Raw genomic sequence first — 19,493 nt, forward strand, 5'->3', positions numbered from 1 at the left:
GGGTAATGGGTACAAAAACATACATAATTGGTTAAATATACTTAAATATACACTTAGCACAGTAAGGGCAATAATAAAAAGGTGTAAAATATATGGAATGGCTGCAAACTTGACAGAATGGGATGCAAGTTCATATTATCCCCACAGATGGTAATGAAGTGAGGAAGGCTATAAGTAACCAATGGATCGCAGTTTAAGAATTGCAGAGATTGGTTTTGTCTTGGGGCCGCGAAGAAAAAAAAACAACAACATAAAATGGCACCTAAATACCAGCAAACTCTTTGGAGGGGTGGCGCAAAGACAGCCCTTATTGAGCACAATAAACAACCAAGCATCTTGAGTTTGCCAAACCTCACTGGAATTATGACTGGAAGAGTGCTACGGCATGGTCAGATGAGACCAAAATTGAATGTTTTGACCATACACACCATCAACATGTTTGGCGGCAGAATGGAACACATACGAAGAGTAGCACTTCACACCTACTGTCAAATGTGGCGGTGGCTCATTGATGTTTTGAAGATGTTTTGCTGCCGGTGGTCCAGGGACTCTATTTAAGATCAATGGCACAATGAATTCAACAAAGTACTATCTTGGCGGAAAATCTGGTTGTCTCTGCTAGGAGTCCTGATCATAGGTAGATTGTTCAGCAGGATAATGACTCGAAGCATACATAAAAATCCACACAGAAATGGTTACAGAAAACAACCATGTTCTGCAATGGCCAGCTCAGTCTCCAGACTTAAATCCCAAGAAAATCCTGTGGTCTGAACTGAAGAGGGGGGTATCCCAAGGATATCCCTCATTCTGAAAAGTTCTGCATGGTTGATTGGTCCCAGGGAACAGCACCCTCACAACCTTATCTCAAATTATAGGAAAAGACTCATGGCTTTCATCTTTGCCATGAGTGTTTGCACAAAGTATTAAACCAGGGAATTCAATAATTGTGGAACCTGTTTTTTTGGGATTTCTTTTTTTTAAATGGAAAACTGAAAACGCATATTGACTACCACTGCCCCACCTATAGATGATTGTTTTATGTGATTACAGTCATATTCATATTCATATATTCATATATTTTTATTCTGGGCCAATGTACACTTTTTGAGATCTCATAGCCTATTGATCAGTTCCCATAAGAGGTCAGAGGTGACAATGGCAACAGGTCAGTAGAATAATTAATTTCATTACAAGAGCATCTGCAATTATCTACAAACCTAAGATGGAGGTCCTTGCATATGTAATCTCTTGCGTTACTTTACTTATGGTTGGCAGGCCAGGGGCATGGAAACGGGAGCAACTGAATCAGACTGGAGCCATGTGATTGGCCAACACTGCAATCTCTGTTCCCATCGGCTCTCCCTGCTCCTTAACAAAACCACTGTGTTGTTTGTCATTTGAAACATGTTCATCCATCTTCGGCACAAACATTGAGCACCTTTTGTTTTGTTGGTTCACAGAACAGCATGGCTTTCCTTTGATTCCAGATCAAAGTCTCCCTGTTGTTTTAGTCACATGAGAGAAGGAATATTTATGGCTTCAGCATAGATCCAACTGTAATATATATCACATTACATCCCTAGACCCCCCGGCCAAGTGTTTAAATCAAATATTCAAGAATTCTGCAATGAACAGCAATACATCTAGTCTCCTTGTAACCTTTTATGTACACATTAAGAAAGTGGTCATCCACTGTGGCCCTGGAGAGAAAGGTTAGCCAATCAGTGTTTAGCGTCACAATACTCTCCATGCTTTATGTACCACTAGGTGGTGCTACTGCTCTGTCTCTGTGGTGACATGTTTGTCCCATTGCGACAGTTGCGTCTCTTGACTTCTGAGGACTTCAAAAACAAAGGAAACATGGAAAAATGCTAATTGCCACAAATATTTAACTTTGATAACATAATTTCTGGAAACATTGATTACTGGAAACAGTGGAGTGTTGGCATTGGAGATCTAGAGCATGATTACTTGGGGTGGTAGACTTGGAGTACTGGGTATGTATGCAGCAGGACCAGGAATGCATACTTGCAGTACTCGAAGTACAGACTAGGTGACTGGGTGTCTAAAGAAATAATCACACAAGTAAGAAAAAAGTTCCAATTAATCACATACATACATTGCAGAAAATAAGTCATGTGAGAGTATAGGCAAAGTACCAGGAAGTAATAAAGGGGTCCAGGGGGAGATGGCAAGTGGCATCAGTAATAGGTGGCAAAGTAGACTAGTACTTATTTGTGTTATAGGGTAAGAGTAAGCAAAATAGACAGTCGAGGTGGACCACAGTGTGAGAGTAACAAGAACCAGCAGTCATTTCTGCTATTATTCTATCGACACCCACACACAGACGTGTGTGTGCTTGCGTGTGTGTAATTATTGAAGGGTTACTGACATTAAATGAATGTGAATGAGGAATAATGTAGTTCGAGAAAAATATACAGAAAGTGAAATGAGCAAGGTGTCAACGTTTAATCTTCTCCTGGTACTAACACATTTACAGGGGATGGATCTATCTTTTTTAAGCAGAATCAGAATTTAGATTATAATAGGAAGTCTTATCACATATGACTGTAAAAGAGACTATGTGTTTTACTGATGATTTGGATGGGTCATTATTAACATTTTTGTTGTTAAAACTAATGGAGAAAAAAAATACTATTCCTTTTTTTCCAATAAATACATTGAAGAACCTAAAGTACTGCAGCATAACATAACAGTACAGTATTTAATATAGCATAGCAAATCCACAGATCACTAATTTGCAATGAGCAAATATCTAAGCAGAATGAACTTACATGCACTTGAGAGGAAAAAAAATAATGGGGCTAGATCATTTGATACACAACTCCTGCACCATGGAGTTCTGGAATATCAGAATAGGAAAATGCACACCTTGAGTACTTAGCTAAAACTATATATGTATATATTTATAGATGCTAGAATCATGTTGTTTGTGTGACACTATATATCAGTGATCACTTTATTTGGAACACCTTTCTACTGCTAGGTAGGACCTCCCTTTGATTTGCCCACAGAACAGCCTAAGTTCATTGTGGCATGGATTCAAGGCCCTGAAAACATTCCACGTTGACATGATAGCATCACACAGTTGCTGCAGATTTGTTGGCAGCACATTCATGCTACAAATTTCCCGTTCCACCACATCCCAAAAGTGGGACATGGTGCGTTAACTACTTCCAGCAGGATATCAGTAGATGGGTAAACTGTGGCCTTTACGGATGGTCTTGGTCAGCAACACTACTCAGGTAGGCTGTGGCAATTAAACAAGGAGCATAATTTGTGCCAAGAAAACATTCCCCATACTATTACATCACCAGAAGCAGCCTGATATGTAGACACAAGGCAGGATTCATATTTACGCTATATTCTGACCCTGCTATCCGCATGTCGCCCCAATAATCAAGATTTCAGGTATCTGTTCTTAGGACAGGAGGGGAACTCAATGTGGCCTTCAACTGCTCAGAGGTGCTCTTCTACATACCACAGTTGTAATGCGTGGTTATTTGACCTGTCTTATTAACAAGGCGATTTTAGCCCACAAAACTGCCGCTCACTCAATGTTTTTTGTTTTTTGCATCATTCACTGAAAACTCTAGAAGCTGTCTGTGATAACCGCACAAGATTAGCAGCTTCTGTCTGGCAACAACAGTCATTCTACAGTCACTCAGATCACATTTCTTCCCCATTCTGATGTTTGGTCTGAACAACTGAACCTCATGACCATGTATGCCTGCTTTTATGCATTGAGTTATTTGGCTGATGAGAGATATGATTGGCTGATTAGACATTTGCATTAGACCGGTGTACCTAATAAAGTGGTTTATCTATAAAAATGACCTGTGCTCAGATGGGTGTAATACTGTCAGCGCTGCCCCATGGATTCACCTTCACCTGTGAGCAGTCTGGGAATGGGCACCCTCATTACCAGGTCTGAGTCAGAGACACTTCTAACAGTATGAATTTATGGTCAGGTCTGCCATGGTCAGGTCTGCATCCCCTACCCTTACCACCCCATAAGCCCCCAGATGCACTAACAGTCTAGTTAGTGAAGACAGAGTGGACACAGAATTGCTTGGCCGGCTGGGGTTCCATTTAATTGGGGTGAAGTTCTATTTGCCCTGTAACAACATTTTGATATACAGTATATTATATAAAATCTGTTTCTGCAAAGTAAAATGTCCAGTGTTATTTCAACATTGAGAGTCTATGGGCCATATTTTGCAGAATCAACTTCGCACAGCGCATTGGCACAGTCACCTGGCGAGTTACATGGGGTACTGGACGTGGCTATTGAATCTTGCCATTTTCTGAAGTGAAGAGAGCAATTAAACAATTAAAAACAGAAATAAAAATAGGTCTCTGAATTAAGCCTCTGAAATGATAAAGAAGAAAACAGTGAACTACGATCCACAAAAACTGTTAACTGCTGAATCTTGTGCCTTAGCCCTGGGTTGAGCAAGTGGGCGGCAAAATGGTGAAATGCGGACCTGGCTGACCGGTAAATTGCAATAAGATACACCAAATTGGCAATGAGCTGTTCACTCATGACTGAACCACCCCAAGCAGCAGCTCTCCTCCCACTTCAGCATGCCCAAATTACCAGAGGCATCTGGATCATCCAGAAAATGCTAAATTAACAGCTCACCAGCCGGAGAATATGGGCCTCAGAGTCCAGTATGTCCTCTATTAGAGTGATTAGTAGATTATGGTGCAAGATTGATTGATTAATTGATTGAATGGTTCACTGACTGGTAATGAAAAACCTATTTTAGCTCAAGAGTAGAGACTGGACAAGGGCAATAATGTTGGATACAGCATTGAATAAAGCATTATTATGCTCTGAAGAGGTTGCTGGACTTGAAAAAAATATTGTTCTTTGAGTGCCATCATTTTTTCCCATTTACAACATTTGGCTGATATTAACAGATGGTTTAGTGGTTGAATCCCAGGCAGTGACAGCCCTCCATTGCACTTCTGAGCAAGATATTGAACAGAAGCTCTTAAGTTGGTATCCAACTGTGTAATGGATCAGGTCCGGTGTGAGCTGCAGGAATTGGACTGGGCACAGCCATAACTGGAGGCTGCTGCAGGTTTGTCACCAATAGAGCCTCACATTTCACTATCACATCACTTTCGCTTGCAGCGAGGTAGCGGTGGCTATTATGTAAAGGTAACCCTCTGTCGAGCCACCACATCAACAGGCAGATGAGCTACAGTGCATGAATCCCCTGCTCTCCCCCTCCTTCTCTCTATTTTGGTGGTTATTCAGTGCCTCTCAGGTTATAGGAGGCTGAAATGCACTGAGCCGCTGGGCCATTGGTCCTTCTGTTTCGAGATTTATTTTTTGTCTGTTCTTTATCATTATAGAATATATTGAAACTTATATACTGATACTTTCTTATATTTCAATGTATGCAATAAAGCAGGAGAAAGCTGCATCTCAGTCTCAACCTTTCCTGACTTAATTTATGTTCCTCTCTCTCTCCCCTCTCAATCCAATGATCTCTGTGGAGAAGGGACTGGTGTCGGCACACAGGAGAGCAGCTCTCACACTCTTTCTCTTTGATTTTTACCATGTAAATCCAAGCCACTAAATCTACAAAAAGAAATCCAGCTCATATAATTTTACTGACTTATACTGTATCGCTGGGGGCTGTTTAAAGATTAAAGACAGAAGCATTGGTGTAGGGGTGAAGGACTGCTTTCGATTTAGATCCCCTGTCCTGCTGTTGAACCTTTGGCTACTGCAAGTTTCACAGGAATTGATAGCTGAATTCAGTATACTAAGTGGTTCACCTACAAATGAAATTAAAGTATCGTTCCACTTACCCAGAATAATATCTATCCATCCAGATAGTTGTGCTGAGATGTGATGCATTTTCTAGATTTGGCTACTATTTTAGTTGCAGTTCACCATGCTATAATGGACCTCTATGGACATTGGTTTTCTGGTATTCATTGCTCTGAAAATTTACATTTGAAAAACTCAACATGTCTCTTTCCAAATATAATGCCACTGTGCACAAAAATGCACATTTTCTACTGCCGGAACTCGCCAACTGTGTCAACACAATCAGAAGTTTCCACCGAGGCACATTGATATTGTGTCCATGTCAGGGGACCAGGGATTGAAATTTCCCCAGATGCTTACAAAGGTATTGCAGCTTATTAAGCCTCTGAAATTTATACTACTTTGACCAGTACTTTCTGAATTCAAAAATGTCTTCACACTGAACAAATTACTCTCCAGGGAACAATAGTTTTTCTGAGCCTCAAAGATGAAGATATGATCATTTTTTCATTCCTTCCATTTATCTATCCAGTGCACATGCTCTAGTGTCTAAATCATACCCAGTGGGCATGCTCTGGTGCCAAAAAAGCCCCATAGTCAAACATGGCAGCTTCCATGAATTGGCTTCTTGCACCATTCATCACCATTCCCAAAGGAATCTATGGAACCAGTAAGCAGAAGCTGTCTCCAGTTCTTATACCTCAAAGGCCCATGTCTTCTTCGTAGTCAGACATTGCCAGATAAAGGAGTTCCTATATTTGTCTTGGCACAATTTCGCTGAGGTTCACAGCTGGCTAACACTTTGATGTTTCCATATGCAAGCCAAGCGCGGCACCACAGCTGGCTAAACAATTGACACTTTGCCTCCCAAGGTAGCTGTTTGTCTGCACCCTGGACCTTTTCAGAACAGCTGCGGTTCTAGCAACAGCCAAGCTGGGACTGCCGGTCACTGTGGAAATGGACGGTGGACCAGTGCTGAAAGCTCCACATTCGAACATTGGTTGTTTATGAAGCATCACATGAGGATGGGAACCTGGCCTGTTGGATCCCCACTCCACACACAGCTGTACCCTAGTCTTCACAAGGCTCATACATGTTTGTCTTCAGCACTTCCAGAGCCAGGAGGAATTCCCACACACATAGTGTATAATGGAACCAGCGGCCAATGGATAAGTCTTGCTGGCAAGCTTTTTTTAAAAATTAATTTATTTCAGATTTTTCCGTTTTTCTCCCAATTTGGTAGCCAGTTGTCTAATCCAATTAGTGTTAGCTAGGGGATACACCGCCCACACCCTGTCCCATGGCGGCCCAAAGGGATCTGGCGATCCAAGAACAACACGCCTTCTTCAAGCCGTCTCATGCTCATGACCATGATTCCGAGGCGCACGGGGTGTTGTTGTGTGCGGCGAACTGCTAACCCTGCCAAGTCCCTCCCTCTGGAGCAGCGAGCTAATTATGCTGCTCCACGATAGCCGGCCAAACTTGGCTTTTTGGCAGGACTGGGAATTGAACCGCGGTCCTCGGGGTGCAACTGCAACGAAACTGCAACCCAAGTCCGCTGCATCGTAACCTGTTGCGCCACCGTGGCAACTGAAGGTCACCTATCTGCCCATTGTTTTATTGTTTAAAGGTAAACTCTCTGACTCACTGTTTACAAGATAAACAGAAACTCTCTCACTGTGTTACAAAGTAAAAGGTATACTGTTTCACTGTTACCAACCATCTAAACCCTCTCATTGTACTACCAGGAGGGTGTTCACAGCTTTCATCAAACACATTTGTCCCTGAGTGTCAGGAGAAATGCACAGCTCAGGGTGAAATGCCACTGCAAAAGACGCAGTGCCAAAAACAGTGCTGTGCCTTCTGACCTCAGAGCTTTAGAGTAACAATGAAAGCGGTCTGACACAAACCAGCGATTACCAACATACACACAATTATACACAGCCCCTGCACACATTCCACATAGAGATACACAGAGATGCAGAGACACACTCGAGCACGCACATAATGACACACACAGGCCACACAAAGAGTACACCGAATTTTACAAACATACCATTTGGAACGGTACATTAAAACTATTGTAAATATCAAGAAACATAAAACACACATATAACCATTATAATCAAATGTACTTCTCCTTTTCATTCTATACACATACTGCAGAGAATGCAGACAAACGAGCTGCAGCCTTTGAACCAAGTGCAGTGTCGTGCTTTTTCACCCGCCTGCTCCAGAATAAACAAGAGTGCTGTGTGATTTCACACTCCATCATCGGGTCTCGCTCTACTTTAGCAGCCCCTCAGCCTGCAAGCTCCACACTCTGGCAGAGGAGACCCAACGGTTGATGCTGCCGCCTTGCGAAGACGTGCTATCGTTAACACCTCGCATCTGCTTCCCTTCCCACCGGCTCAGACTTCTTCTCGCACCATCTCACCTGGCTCTGAGAAGAAATGCAATTTTCATGGCTGTGACAGGAGTGGGGAAGGGTCTGTGCCCCGTTGCATAAAACTCCTTAAGTGTAATTTCCCCTTAAGTTTTCCCTTAAGTTTCCTTTACATTTAAAGATGTTGCAGAATGAACCCTTAAGTGTAACTTAAGACCTTCCTTAAGTGAAATGCCAGAAACCCTCAAAAACTCCCTTAAGTATTGCATTTTTCCTTAAGTAATCCCTTACAATCCTTTAAGTGTTGCATAAAACATTTGCCAGACCAAAAAGAAATTGCTTTGAAACATTGTTGCAACGAAGTTTAGATTTCATTGGGTGGTCGCGCAACATGGTGACCTGTTTTCAAATGCATAGGAAAATAGTTTGATTCAGACATACTATTCCTCGATAATCTGTGTGATCGTAAGTGCTCCTTCGTTTTGAAGTTGCAGCAACTGATTGTTGAGAATGATATTGTACAACTCCTGGTTGTTTGAAAGTCCAACTCCTTTTAAAGTTTCTCAGTCTGGAGCAGTAGCTTTGCTTAGTGAGCTGCAAAACCTGTTTCTGCAACTCCACCAAGTCCTCCCCAATTGGCCTTTTGATCAAACATTGTCTGTGTAGTGTCCTGAAACACACAGGCCTTCTATTAAGTGTTAAGGCTATGGATAATTGGAGTAACAAGCCTGTTTAACCTATTCTAGGTTCAGACGACGTAAAGCCTTACTTTCGGTGCCTTCCCATGCACTGCTGTCTTCCACATATAGCCTAGGCCTACATAGGAGAGAGAGATTATACTAGCCATACTTATTAATTTCATATTTCATAGTTGCTTCTTAAATGACTCTCACTCTGTGCTATACGCCATCGCCTCAGGTGGTCCACTACTGAGTCCACTGTCTAAACCACCTGGGATACCAGCCAAACATTCCCAAGAATGTCTTGGACCATTTTCATGGGCTCTAAATAAATTGGCTGGGGTCAGTCCACCTTCATCAGCCCCGTAGAATTGTAGCTGATCATTTGGGCCTTGAATGTTAATACAATTTTAACTTTACTTGTTTGAAAATGGCTTGCTATATACAGTTAGCTAAGGCTAGCTAACTAGCTAGCTGTAACTGTAGTTCTCACCGGTTTTGCTGGATTCTCTCTTTTTTTTTTTTCTCTCATATTTTTTAACAACCTCCTGAATTGTCTTTTTAACGGCAATTTTCTACCACATCTATTGTTTTTCGGTCGCTGCCTGTCACAGCCAGATTTAATTTGCTTTTTAAGATTGTTTTTCTTTACCCATATTCCTTTAACAGTGCCTATATACTTCTCTGCCCAATTTGGTTTCCATTTTTTGTTTTCCATATTTTCCATTTTCGTAAATTTAAATAAAATAAAATATCGATAGCTAGGCTACGGTAGGTTAGGGGTTAAAGCCTCAGCAGATGGAGAACGTGTAGCTTCTTATTGTAGCTATGTATAGCCTACAGTTAATGATCATAACCGATGAGATAACGCATCCATGGTTACAGTCAAATTTTGCTACAGCAAAACGTCAAACACTGCAGCAAAGCACTTAACTGTTTCCCTTACCTAAAAAAACACCTTCAGGTAATTCCCTCAGCTAAAGGAAAATAAACCCTTAAGTGTCAGATTTAAGGGAAAAACTTAAGGGCACTGGCCCTCTTCCAGAACATTCCACAAATGTTCCGGGACCAGTGACTCACACGTGGAACACCCTGAGCCATAGTCCAGACAACAAATTACAATTGGCAAGAAATGAAAATGTCCCCCAAGAATGTGTGTTTGAAGGGGTGGAACATCTTGATTTAAAATGAGCAGCCTGCTCTACAGTGTAAAGGTGGGTGGCTCCTCGTGAAAGCATGCTGTGGTGCATAGATGAGTCTTGGACCAAATCCAGACCATGTCAGTTCCGACTGTGATCAGTAGCTCCACAGGGTGATGCAGAAAAAAAAGGGAAAAAAGAAAATATTGTAAAGGTAAATAATATATATATTTTTTAAAGCTACTTACAGCAGGGGCACGTAAATACATACATAGCTCCATAGGGCAATGTGCAATTGCCGATTGCATCACCCAGAGGGTTCAGTGGGTTAGGGATCCCCATTCATTGCTATCACTATCTGACCCCTGTTGGTTCAGCAGGCACCCATGGACTGCATGCAAATGAGTGTGGCTGCAACAGCAGCAGTTGACTGGCCATTCCAAATTTGGGTGAGAATTTGACATGCCAAGCCCCTCATTGGGCACCAAATGTATTTCTTAAAAAAAAAAACTAATACGGAAAAATTTTTACAATCTGCTTACAGCAGGGGAATGTAAATAAATACAGAGACAGCTGTGAATATCATACGGGAATGCGGGTATAAAATAGAAAGGCTCTAAATCTTGGAGTTAAATCTAATCATTGTCAGATGATTGACTTTCTTTTCAAAATGCATTGACAATGACATGTGAAGGCCTACCCATAATTCAAGTCAAGTCACATATATTTATAATGCACATTTCGAAATGATTATTGTCAACCAAAGTGCTGTACAATTTCTAATAATAATATAATAAAAATATAAATACTAAGAAGAATAGTCATTTTCAGTTGAGCTTTTCTTTTTTTAGTATGTAGTGGGGCCTAATGTGAGATCTTTTCATGGAGTTCAAAATCTCTGGTGGTATCCCTGCTGCAGGAGGTAAGAGAGGTTGTTAGATAGACAAACTAAAATCCTATGATAACACAGAAAGTACATAAACCTGATTAATGTGATGCTTTGGTGTATAAGTCTTCCTGGCTTTTCTCTCACACATTAAACTTCCCTCTCCTTTCTGCTCTGCTATTCCAGTCATGTGCCTCTCCCTGCGTCTCCCTGCCCTGCTGCGATTGGATCACTCACATTCTTCACGGACCACTGCCCTTTGAAGCACAGTCTGTAATAACGTTACATGTTAGCCATGTGCATATTTAAAATTCCCACACATGTATGTTGTTATTGCAGTTCTTGGTATATTCCAGTGGGCATTTTGTAAGTCCATAATTCATAAGATGAACTGATCTCTGCACAGTAATATTTCTATAAGTAAACTAATATAAGTAGAAAATGAACTACAGAATACATATTTTAACAATGACCCTTCTTTTCATGAACTGTGAAGGCATAGGTCTATATATAGTCTCAAAAAGAGTAGAAAAGCCAGAATCAATTTTCTTTTTGTGTGAAGTAAATCAACATCCAATGCCTTGATTCTTATCTATAATTGCTAAAGAATCTCACAGTTGTCCAATATCCTACAGGCTAAGCTTCCGATAAAGGTGTAGATGTAATGTTTCTGTATCTGTCCTGTTTGTATTTATGTTTATTCTTGTTATTTATTCATTTTCATATATCCTTGGTTATTGTTTTCCATTACAGTTTCTCATTTGTGATCCCTGGTTATGTCTGCGTCTGAATGTTTACCAGCCGAGTCACTCCTCTGTCTGCGTGTCCCACTATTTGAGTGTTTACAGTAGTTTTCGGGATTTCAACGTTTCTTCCAATCTCGCAGTTCTTACTTCCGGCTTCCCTTGGTAGTTAAATGCTGTAACTATTCTTGCTAACTACTACTAATCTAGATATTGTACAGTATTAATCCGATTAATACACTTACTGTCTGTCTAACTAACTAACTAACAGTCACTTTTATTGGGTAGTTCGAATTATTCACGTAACTAATTCACTAACGCAATCTCTTAGTGTTTCTGCACTGTTCTATAACTCCGCCCCCTGATTACTCGCTTAGTTTCAGCAAAGTGTTCGCACCTGTCTCTGACTATCACTACGTTTTCAATCTATGCAAATGTCTACTCCCTAATCCGGAGCCGTATGTTTTACGTTTGGTTACGTGCATCCAGTCTGCGTTTTCGTCTCCCTCCTGTTATGATGTTATTACCCAATTACGTTTCCCCACCTGTTGTCTATTTGTTTAGCCCACCTTCTCCCCAGCCCCGCCTAGATTGTCACCTTCCCTCATGTATTTAAACCTCAGTCTCCGTTTCACCCATTGTGAGAACGATGATCATTTATAGAGCCAAATTCCCTGTATGCCTATATTTTGAGATTCCTGAAGAAACCCCTTTGATTTTCGAGCTTGCCTTGCCCTCTTGTTTTGTTTGCCCATCTGCTTTCCTGGTTTTTGATTATCTGCTTTGTTTTCGTGACTTCGATTTTTGCCTTCACCCTTTTGTTGCCTTCACCCTTTTGCCTGTTTACTTGACTATTCTTTTGCTTTCTGTTTTTGGCATTGTCTTGGATCTCTTGGCTTTCGAACTCGGAATAAATAACAACGTTTTCGGATTATCCCTTGGTCTGCGTCAGGGTCCTCAGTGCCATACATAACAGTAGAAGAAGCTAAAATGGTCGAACCCAAGAATCTCATCCTAGCACATCCATCATGGGAAACAGAAAACTTCATTGATAATTTGATTGCCAGTCTACTATAGGTTGGTTGTTTAACCCATAAACGCATTACTAAAATAATTTTCTTATACTCGGTTTTGAACTTTGAATCATTACATTACAAAGGGCATTTGAGCTGGGTAAACAATTTTGTAGTTGCAGACAAAATTAGTAAATTTAGTCGTGAGCCAAAATCGGCAGTCTTGGATCTCTCAATGTGGCATACGCACAGATGGTCGATTGAGTGAATCTTAACCTCCCATTGAAGAGTGGCAGTGTCAGATATTTGTGGCCAAATTTGTACAATGTGACAGTTGCTCTGACCACAATGGACATATATCCAACAGGAGCATAGCAATGCAGTCCATGAAGTACTGTAAACAATACACATAGCACTCAAACCACAATAAGCACATTGTTTTAACATTCCTTCATTCAGTCACCTATTACTTGCAAGTGGACTTGCAAGTAGACTAATTAAGTGCACCGTTAAAATTTGAAAACCTGATTTATAGTCAACTATACTATGTGTGTTAGAACAGAGTCATCCTCATCTAGTACGTGTTCAAACCTAGCCTCCTCCCATCTGGACAGAGGAGTATACACCCATATCCACAAGGGGGCAGCCATGTGAAGAAACAATATGTAAGGTAACATCTTACAGTAAGGTTACAAAATTTGGCGTGAATTAATGTAGTTCTTAACAAACTAATAATTATTATTATAATTTAACCATTGGTTATTTAGCTGACGCTTTTATCCAAAGCTATTTACAGTTGATTCGACTAAGCAGGCCACAATCCCCCCTGGAGCAATGAGGGGTTGAGGGCCTTGCTAAAAGGCCCAACAGCAGTGCAGATCATATTGCGGCTACAACGGGCCTTCAACCATGAATTTTCTAGGTCCCAGTCAGACTAGTGTATTTGAATTTGTATCATTCATTCATGTTAACAACAACATTAGTTAATTCCAATTCATATTGGAAAGAAAAATCTGTTAAAAGTAGTTGTTAATAACTAATTATATGTTTATTCTATGGCTTGCTAATGTATTTGTGTGACTAATATATCAACTAAGGAAAAGTGAATTTAATGCTTAATTAATGTACTTGTACATCAATTCATTAATGTTAACAACTACATTGGTATCCCTTATTGTAAAGTGTTACCAAATATAATTCCGCTAAGTGAGAGTGCTTGTTGAGAACACAGTGTCACTGGAACATTACTTATAAAAGCTGATAAGGAATAAGAACTGCAATATTATGTAAACTGTACCAATGCCTTCTGTGTGCTCTGTGAACATGAAAACATAAGTATAGTGGGCTCCAGAATTATTGGCACCCGTTAATAAAACTGGAGAAAAAAGGTTGCATAGAATAAACATGGAATGGATAATGATCAATATTTTATGTTCAAACATACAGGAAAACTATATGCTTTTATTCCAGTAAATTTACTCTAATTTTTTTCAATGTTTTTTATTTAGTATCTTTTTAGTTTATTTTATTGGCACCCCTAGCAATTATTGAAAAATAAAATCAAACAAAGTTAAACTAGCAATACAATTTCACTTTAATTGAGTTAATCTGAGTCTAAAGGAATCCATAACTTCCTGTTTCACAAGAGTATAAAGCAGGCTAAACCCATTTGTCAACCATCATAATGGGAAAGACCAAATGACTGTCAATTCAGAAGACAGAGATTTGACCATCACAGGTCAGGTAATGGGTACAAAGAAATCCACAAAGCATTGTAAGGGGAAATGAAAAAAGGCGTAAAACATATGGAATGGCTGCAAACTGGCCAGGAAGAGGTTGAAGGTACATATTAACCCCATAGACAGCAAAGAAGATGGTGAGGGGCCCCAAAGATCACAGTTTAAGAATTTGGTTGTGTCTTGGGGTTACCAAGTCTCAAAAAACATTAAATGGCACCTCCATACCAGCAAACTCTTTCGTAGGGTGGCACAAAGACAGGTCATACTGAGCTCAATAAGATTTATTTTTGATGAATGAATTCAACAAAGTACCAGGAATCTGGTTACCTCTGCTAGGAAGCTGAGTCTTGATCAAAGGTAGATTGTCCAGCAGGACAATAATTCCAAATATAAATCAAAATCCACACACAACGGTTAAGTTAATGTTCCAACAGCCATGTTCTGCAATGACCATCTTAAATCCCAGACTTAAATCCCATGAAAAACACGCTGTCTGAACTGAAGAGGGGGGTATTGCAAGGATATCAATGATTCTGAAAGGTTTTGCAAGGAGGAATGGTCAAAAGTCCCACCAAATGTGTTCTCTAACCTTATCAGAAATTATAGGAAAAGACCCATGGCTTTCATGTTTGCAAAGTATTAAACCAGGGGTGCCAATAATTGTGGAACCTGTTTTTGGGGAAATACATTTTATTTGTGTTTTATTTAATACGTTTTATTAGAAAAAATGTAAGACTTTGGTTGATTGCATTGAATCATTAATAGAGTGCACTATTTTACGCATGTTGGAAAATATTATTTTTTAGTTTACACCACTTTTTGTGCATATTTATAAAGGGTGCCAATCATTCTGGAGCTTACTGTATAAATTCCATCAACATACGCTTAATATTCACAGTTGACAACTGACAGTAATACAAGTGACAACTTCTTCTTCACAGTTCGGTGAGTTTAGCAATCATCAAAATGAACTTAGTGAACAAAGGAGTACCTGTGAAGACTAGTGTTTGGCTAAGTGAGTGCAGAAACCCTCACTGCTCTGACAATGGTGAGTAAAACAAACAAAATGCAAACATAAACATAATGGCTTACCCATTCTTCTGAAGTGGGCTGGATGAACAGGGAAGATGTTGGGTTTGTTGTGGGCGCTGGCTCTGGGCTGGCAGCACCTGGGATGTGGTCAGACTCGGGGTCCTCCTGCACCTCTGGCTGATCCGGGGTGGTTAGCGTGTCCTGCAGGATCCTCATTACCTCTCTCTCCTTGGACTGCATCCCCGCCCTGCCCTTCCCGTTCTTCACCAGCTCCTGGGCGAGGCCCTCAATGCTGTCCAAGATCCTCTGGAGCAGAGCGTTGTCCCCGTCTTCACCCGGCCCATCAACCGGGTCCTGGCTACCCCGCGACAGGGGTACAGGAGGTCCGCAGGTGGGACGCTGGTAGGGTATGATCGTATCCTGGCTGCCGTTCCTCTGTTCCAGGTCTCTGATCTTGGCAGGAGGTTCTTTCACAATGCTCCGGGAAAGATGCTCCAGATCCGTCAGCAGCTTGTCAATCTCGTCGCTGTCATCCCTGCTGGCACCAAGTCGCAGATGGTCCTCACTTGGCCTCAGCTCCAAGCTCACACTCTTGGTGGGAATGCCCGCTTGCGAACAGTCCCCGGTCTCCAGCTTCATTGCATTCCCCCTGCTTACCCCCCCGAGGGCCTCACTGAATATCCCATCCCCCTCACCCCCTGCCTCGCTGCTACCGTCATCCTCCACAATGTACAATGGCTGCTCCTCAGGTGTTGTAACAACAGCCGATTTCTTCTTGATGACTCGTTCCATCGAGCTAACAAAGGAGAGGCTATCGGGATGGTTGAGCTGGATATTCGCTGTTACCTTACCCCGGTGTGGCAAAAGGCAGGGATGGGTGGAGGCAGGTAAGGAGGGGGTCAGGAGGTTTGGGGAGGGCTCTGCCTTCCCCAGGACCTCGGGCTGGGAAGGGGAGGGAGGTGGCAGCAGCAGGGCACTGAGCTCAGGAGGAGATCGAACCACATCCTCATAACGGGGTGGCAGGTCATCCCCGAAAACAGAGGAAGGGGAGCTCTGCTGCAGCCACTGCAGGGTCCTGAGCAGCTCAGCCAGGTTGCCCTGCTCCTTGGCCCAGGGCTGGGCTTGGCCTGCACCGAGCCCAAGCGGGAGCTTCTTGAGGAAGCCGGATAGACTGGCTAACGCGCTCCGGTAGGCTATCTCGGACCCGCTGTAGTCACCAGCATCGCCGGTGGACTTCCTAGAGATGCAGCACTGCCTGATGATGTCGGTACACCTCTTGAGGTCCTCGGAGCAGCGCAGGAGGATCTCCAGGCATGCCCGCATGTCCTGCCCTGGGGCCCCACCCTCCGCCTTGGCCTTCTCCAGTATCCGGGCCACCAGGTCTTCCTCTGCCACAATGTTAAGGCAAGACGCCCCGGTCCTCATGCCAATGCTTGGCTCAGGCCCGAGTGGGTCATCTGGGGGTGGGAGCCCAAAAGGCTGGCAGTTCTCCTCATTCCCTGCGGCAAAGCGGCTGAGGAGGACATCCAGGTCAGCAGATCTCCTGAGGATGGAGTCAGGGCGGGCCTTACGGCACTTGCGTAATATGGTGTGGCTGGAGGAGACCCTGTCCCTCTCATGGGAGAACTCCTTCACCTTCCCACTGGCGAGGTTGATGGCCTCCCCAGTGATGTCCTTCAGGCTACTGGAAAATGGCTGGCCAGCCAGGCCCCTCCTGGCTCTGGAAACACCCTGGAGGGCCTGGTAGCAGTCCTCCATTATGTCCTCAGCCCCACCTATGGGGAAGCATCCATTCTCCAAGGCTGAAAATTTGGCATAGTGTCTGAGGGTGGTTGAGGGCTGGGCGACAGCAGTCGGTCTTGGGCCAACAGTGGCATCCAACAGCTCCGCACAGGCGCTGCGGTGGGCTGCGGTGCAGTCCAGGCCATGCGTCAGGAGCTGGCAGGGTCCAGTGCAGTAGTGAACGGCATGCTGGCCGCGCCTGTCAATCACCACACTGCTGTAGTAGTTCAGGCTGCTGACCACCACGTGGTAGGTGGCTGCCATCCCCACCTCTCTCACCCTGCTACCACGCTCGCAATCCAATGGCCGTTCACAGCGTACTTCTGAAAAAAGTTACTCCTTTTCAAAAACCTGTAAAAACTATGGCTGAGCCCAAATTAATTAGCATCAAATCTTTCTTGTATTTTCAGCTTCAAATGTTTACTGTTAAACTGTTTAACTCCAGCCAGTACCACACTCCCGGCGGTGTGGGATGTCTTCAGATGGATGACCAGGCTGTACTCTACAGTCTGCTGAGCTCACTGTGGAAGGGGGGCGATGATGTCCCTCTGTGCTGCCGCTGGCCAGATACTTAGCATCCTCAGTCATAGCTCCCCCATCGCCGGCACTGAGATGTTAGACATCTGGACGATTCCCTTGTGCTTCAAGGACGCCCCCCATGGGTGAAAGATGAGTTGATGCTTTCCGCAGATGTTCTGAAGATTCCTCTCTCTGTTCCCCTCTCCTTCACAGGGATGCCTCAGTATGTATTAATATATGGAGATACCACCTGCAGTTTCAACGAAGAAGAAGAAGAAAAAAAAATGCTTCAGCATTCACAGACATTATGACATAGCATCTTGCATTTATTGATGAATGTTTGTAAAGTAGGAGCAAGCTAGCACTATAGCAAGTACAGTAGGTACCAACCAATAACCATTCTCATCTTCTATGAGCCGAAAGGCTCAGTAGATCAAAAGGCATATCATAAAAAACATACATTTCAAGGAAGACGGTAGAAGATTCATTAATGCCTTTGCAATGGCTGTTTTTAGATTAATCACATTAACACTATGCTTTTCCAGTGTCAGTCGGTATGCTCAATTAAAAAAATAAGGAACAAGCAGGGCTCTCCAAAAATGAAACACCTTTTTAAACAGAGCCCCTCTACAAAGAGGCAGTGTATTCAAAAGCACTTAGCCCCCCCTCCTCAGTCTGGTTTATAATGGAAATGCAAGGTAGAACAACAAACTAATATGCAAGAGAATCACACAGATTATACAGACATCATGCTGAATTATTTGCCACATCAGAAATTCAAAAACATGTATACTTTCATAAAAGTGAAATCTGTCCGTTTATTAATGTTCTGTACAGTATATTGTATGTTTAACAATATACATATACATAAACAATGTAAACGTGTGTATTTCAGGACATTTCAATAATTTGCAATTATGGTCCCCTATATTATTGAATTTCATGGATTTTTTTCATGTTTCTTCATACACTTACTGAACACTGTATTTTCTCCAGGTTCGATCAGAATTGCACTGAGAGCTCACATCAACCTCCTAAAGCAAATTCAGATGAAATACAGAATATTACCCAGCGGTACGCTTAAACTGTACGCTATAAGCTTACACCAATAACCATGACGTCACACATGAAGCTACATGAAGCATGAAAAAAAACATGAAGATGTACTTTAAATAACGACATTCTATTTAGTTAAAAGAATGTACGTTAAAAGAAGTCATGAAGTCTTTTAACTGAACATATCTATTCTTTGAACTGAACTGAATATAATGTCATTCTTATTTAAAGTACAAATGGGTGGGTCTGCAATGGTGTAATGGCAGGTTCTGTACATAGTACGGTTCTAGCTAATTCCTCTCTGATTTGAAAATTTTACCTTTCTATTGACTGTACTATCTATTTTGGGTCAACATATTATGGGTTTATGGGGATCCCCATGGATGAATCATATGAAAATGGAGGGAGAACATACTGTAGTTCTATGAAAGAGAGATCCAAAATGGAGACCTATGTTCCATGGCCTGGCATCTGTCTGTATTCACAAATGTGCAGTTATAAAATTAACAAAACTGAAATAGCCAAAGCACAACTGGACCTTGAATATTATTTTGATATCACACAATCAAATGAACTTCATAGTCTATAGCAAAACATGATTGATTGGAATCAGCCGGCCTCAGCTCATAACACAGTCCATTGCGGGGTTCAGACATCACTTCTTTCAGTCTCCATTCCCAATACACTCCATCACTGTTGAATACAA

At 42.1% G+C, this 19,493-nt stretch overlaps 1 protein-coding gene across 1 annotated transcript in view; it reads right to left on the reverse strand.

Annotated features, from left to right (window-relative positions):
* Positions 1–17,476, reverse strand: part of LOC133126599 (serine/threonine-protein phosphatase 2A regulatory subunit B'' subunit alpha-like) — a 35,723-nt gene extending 18,247 nt beyond the window's left edge. The window contains exon 1 of the mRNA XM_061238944.1: positions 15,491–17,476. Coding sequence (XP_061094928.1) covers positions 15,491–17,476 — 1,986 coding nt within the window. The remainder of the gene's footprint in view (positions 1–15,490) is intronic.
* Positions 17,477–19,493: the final 2,017 nt, after the last annotated feature.

This window comes from Conger conger, chromosome 4 (genome assembly GCF_963514075.1).
Source record: "Conger conger chromosome 4, fConCon1.1, whole genome shotgun sequence".
Lineage (NCBI taxonomy): Eukaryota > Metazoa > Chordata > Actinopteri > Anguilliformes > Congridae > Conger > Conger conger.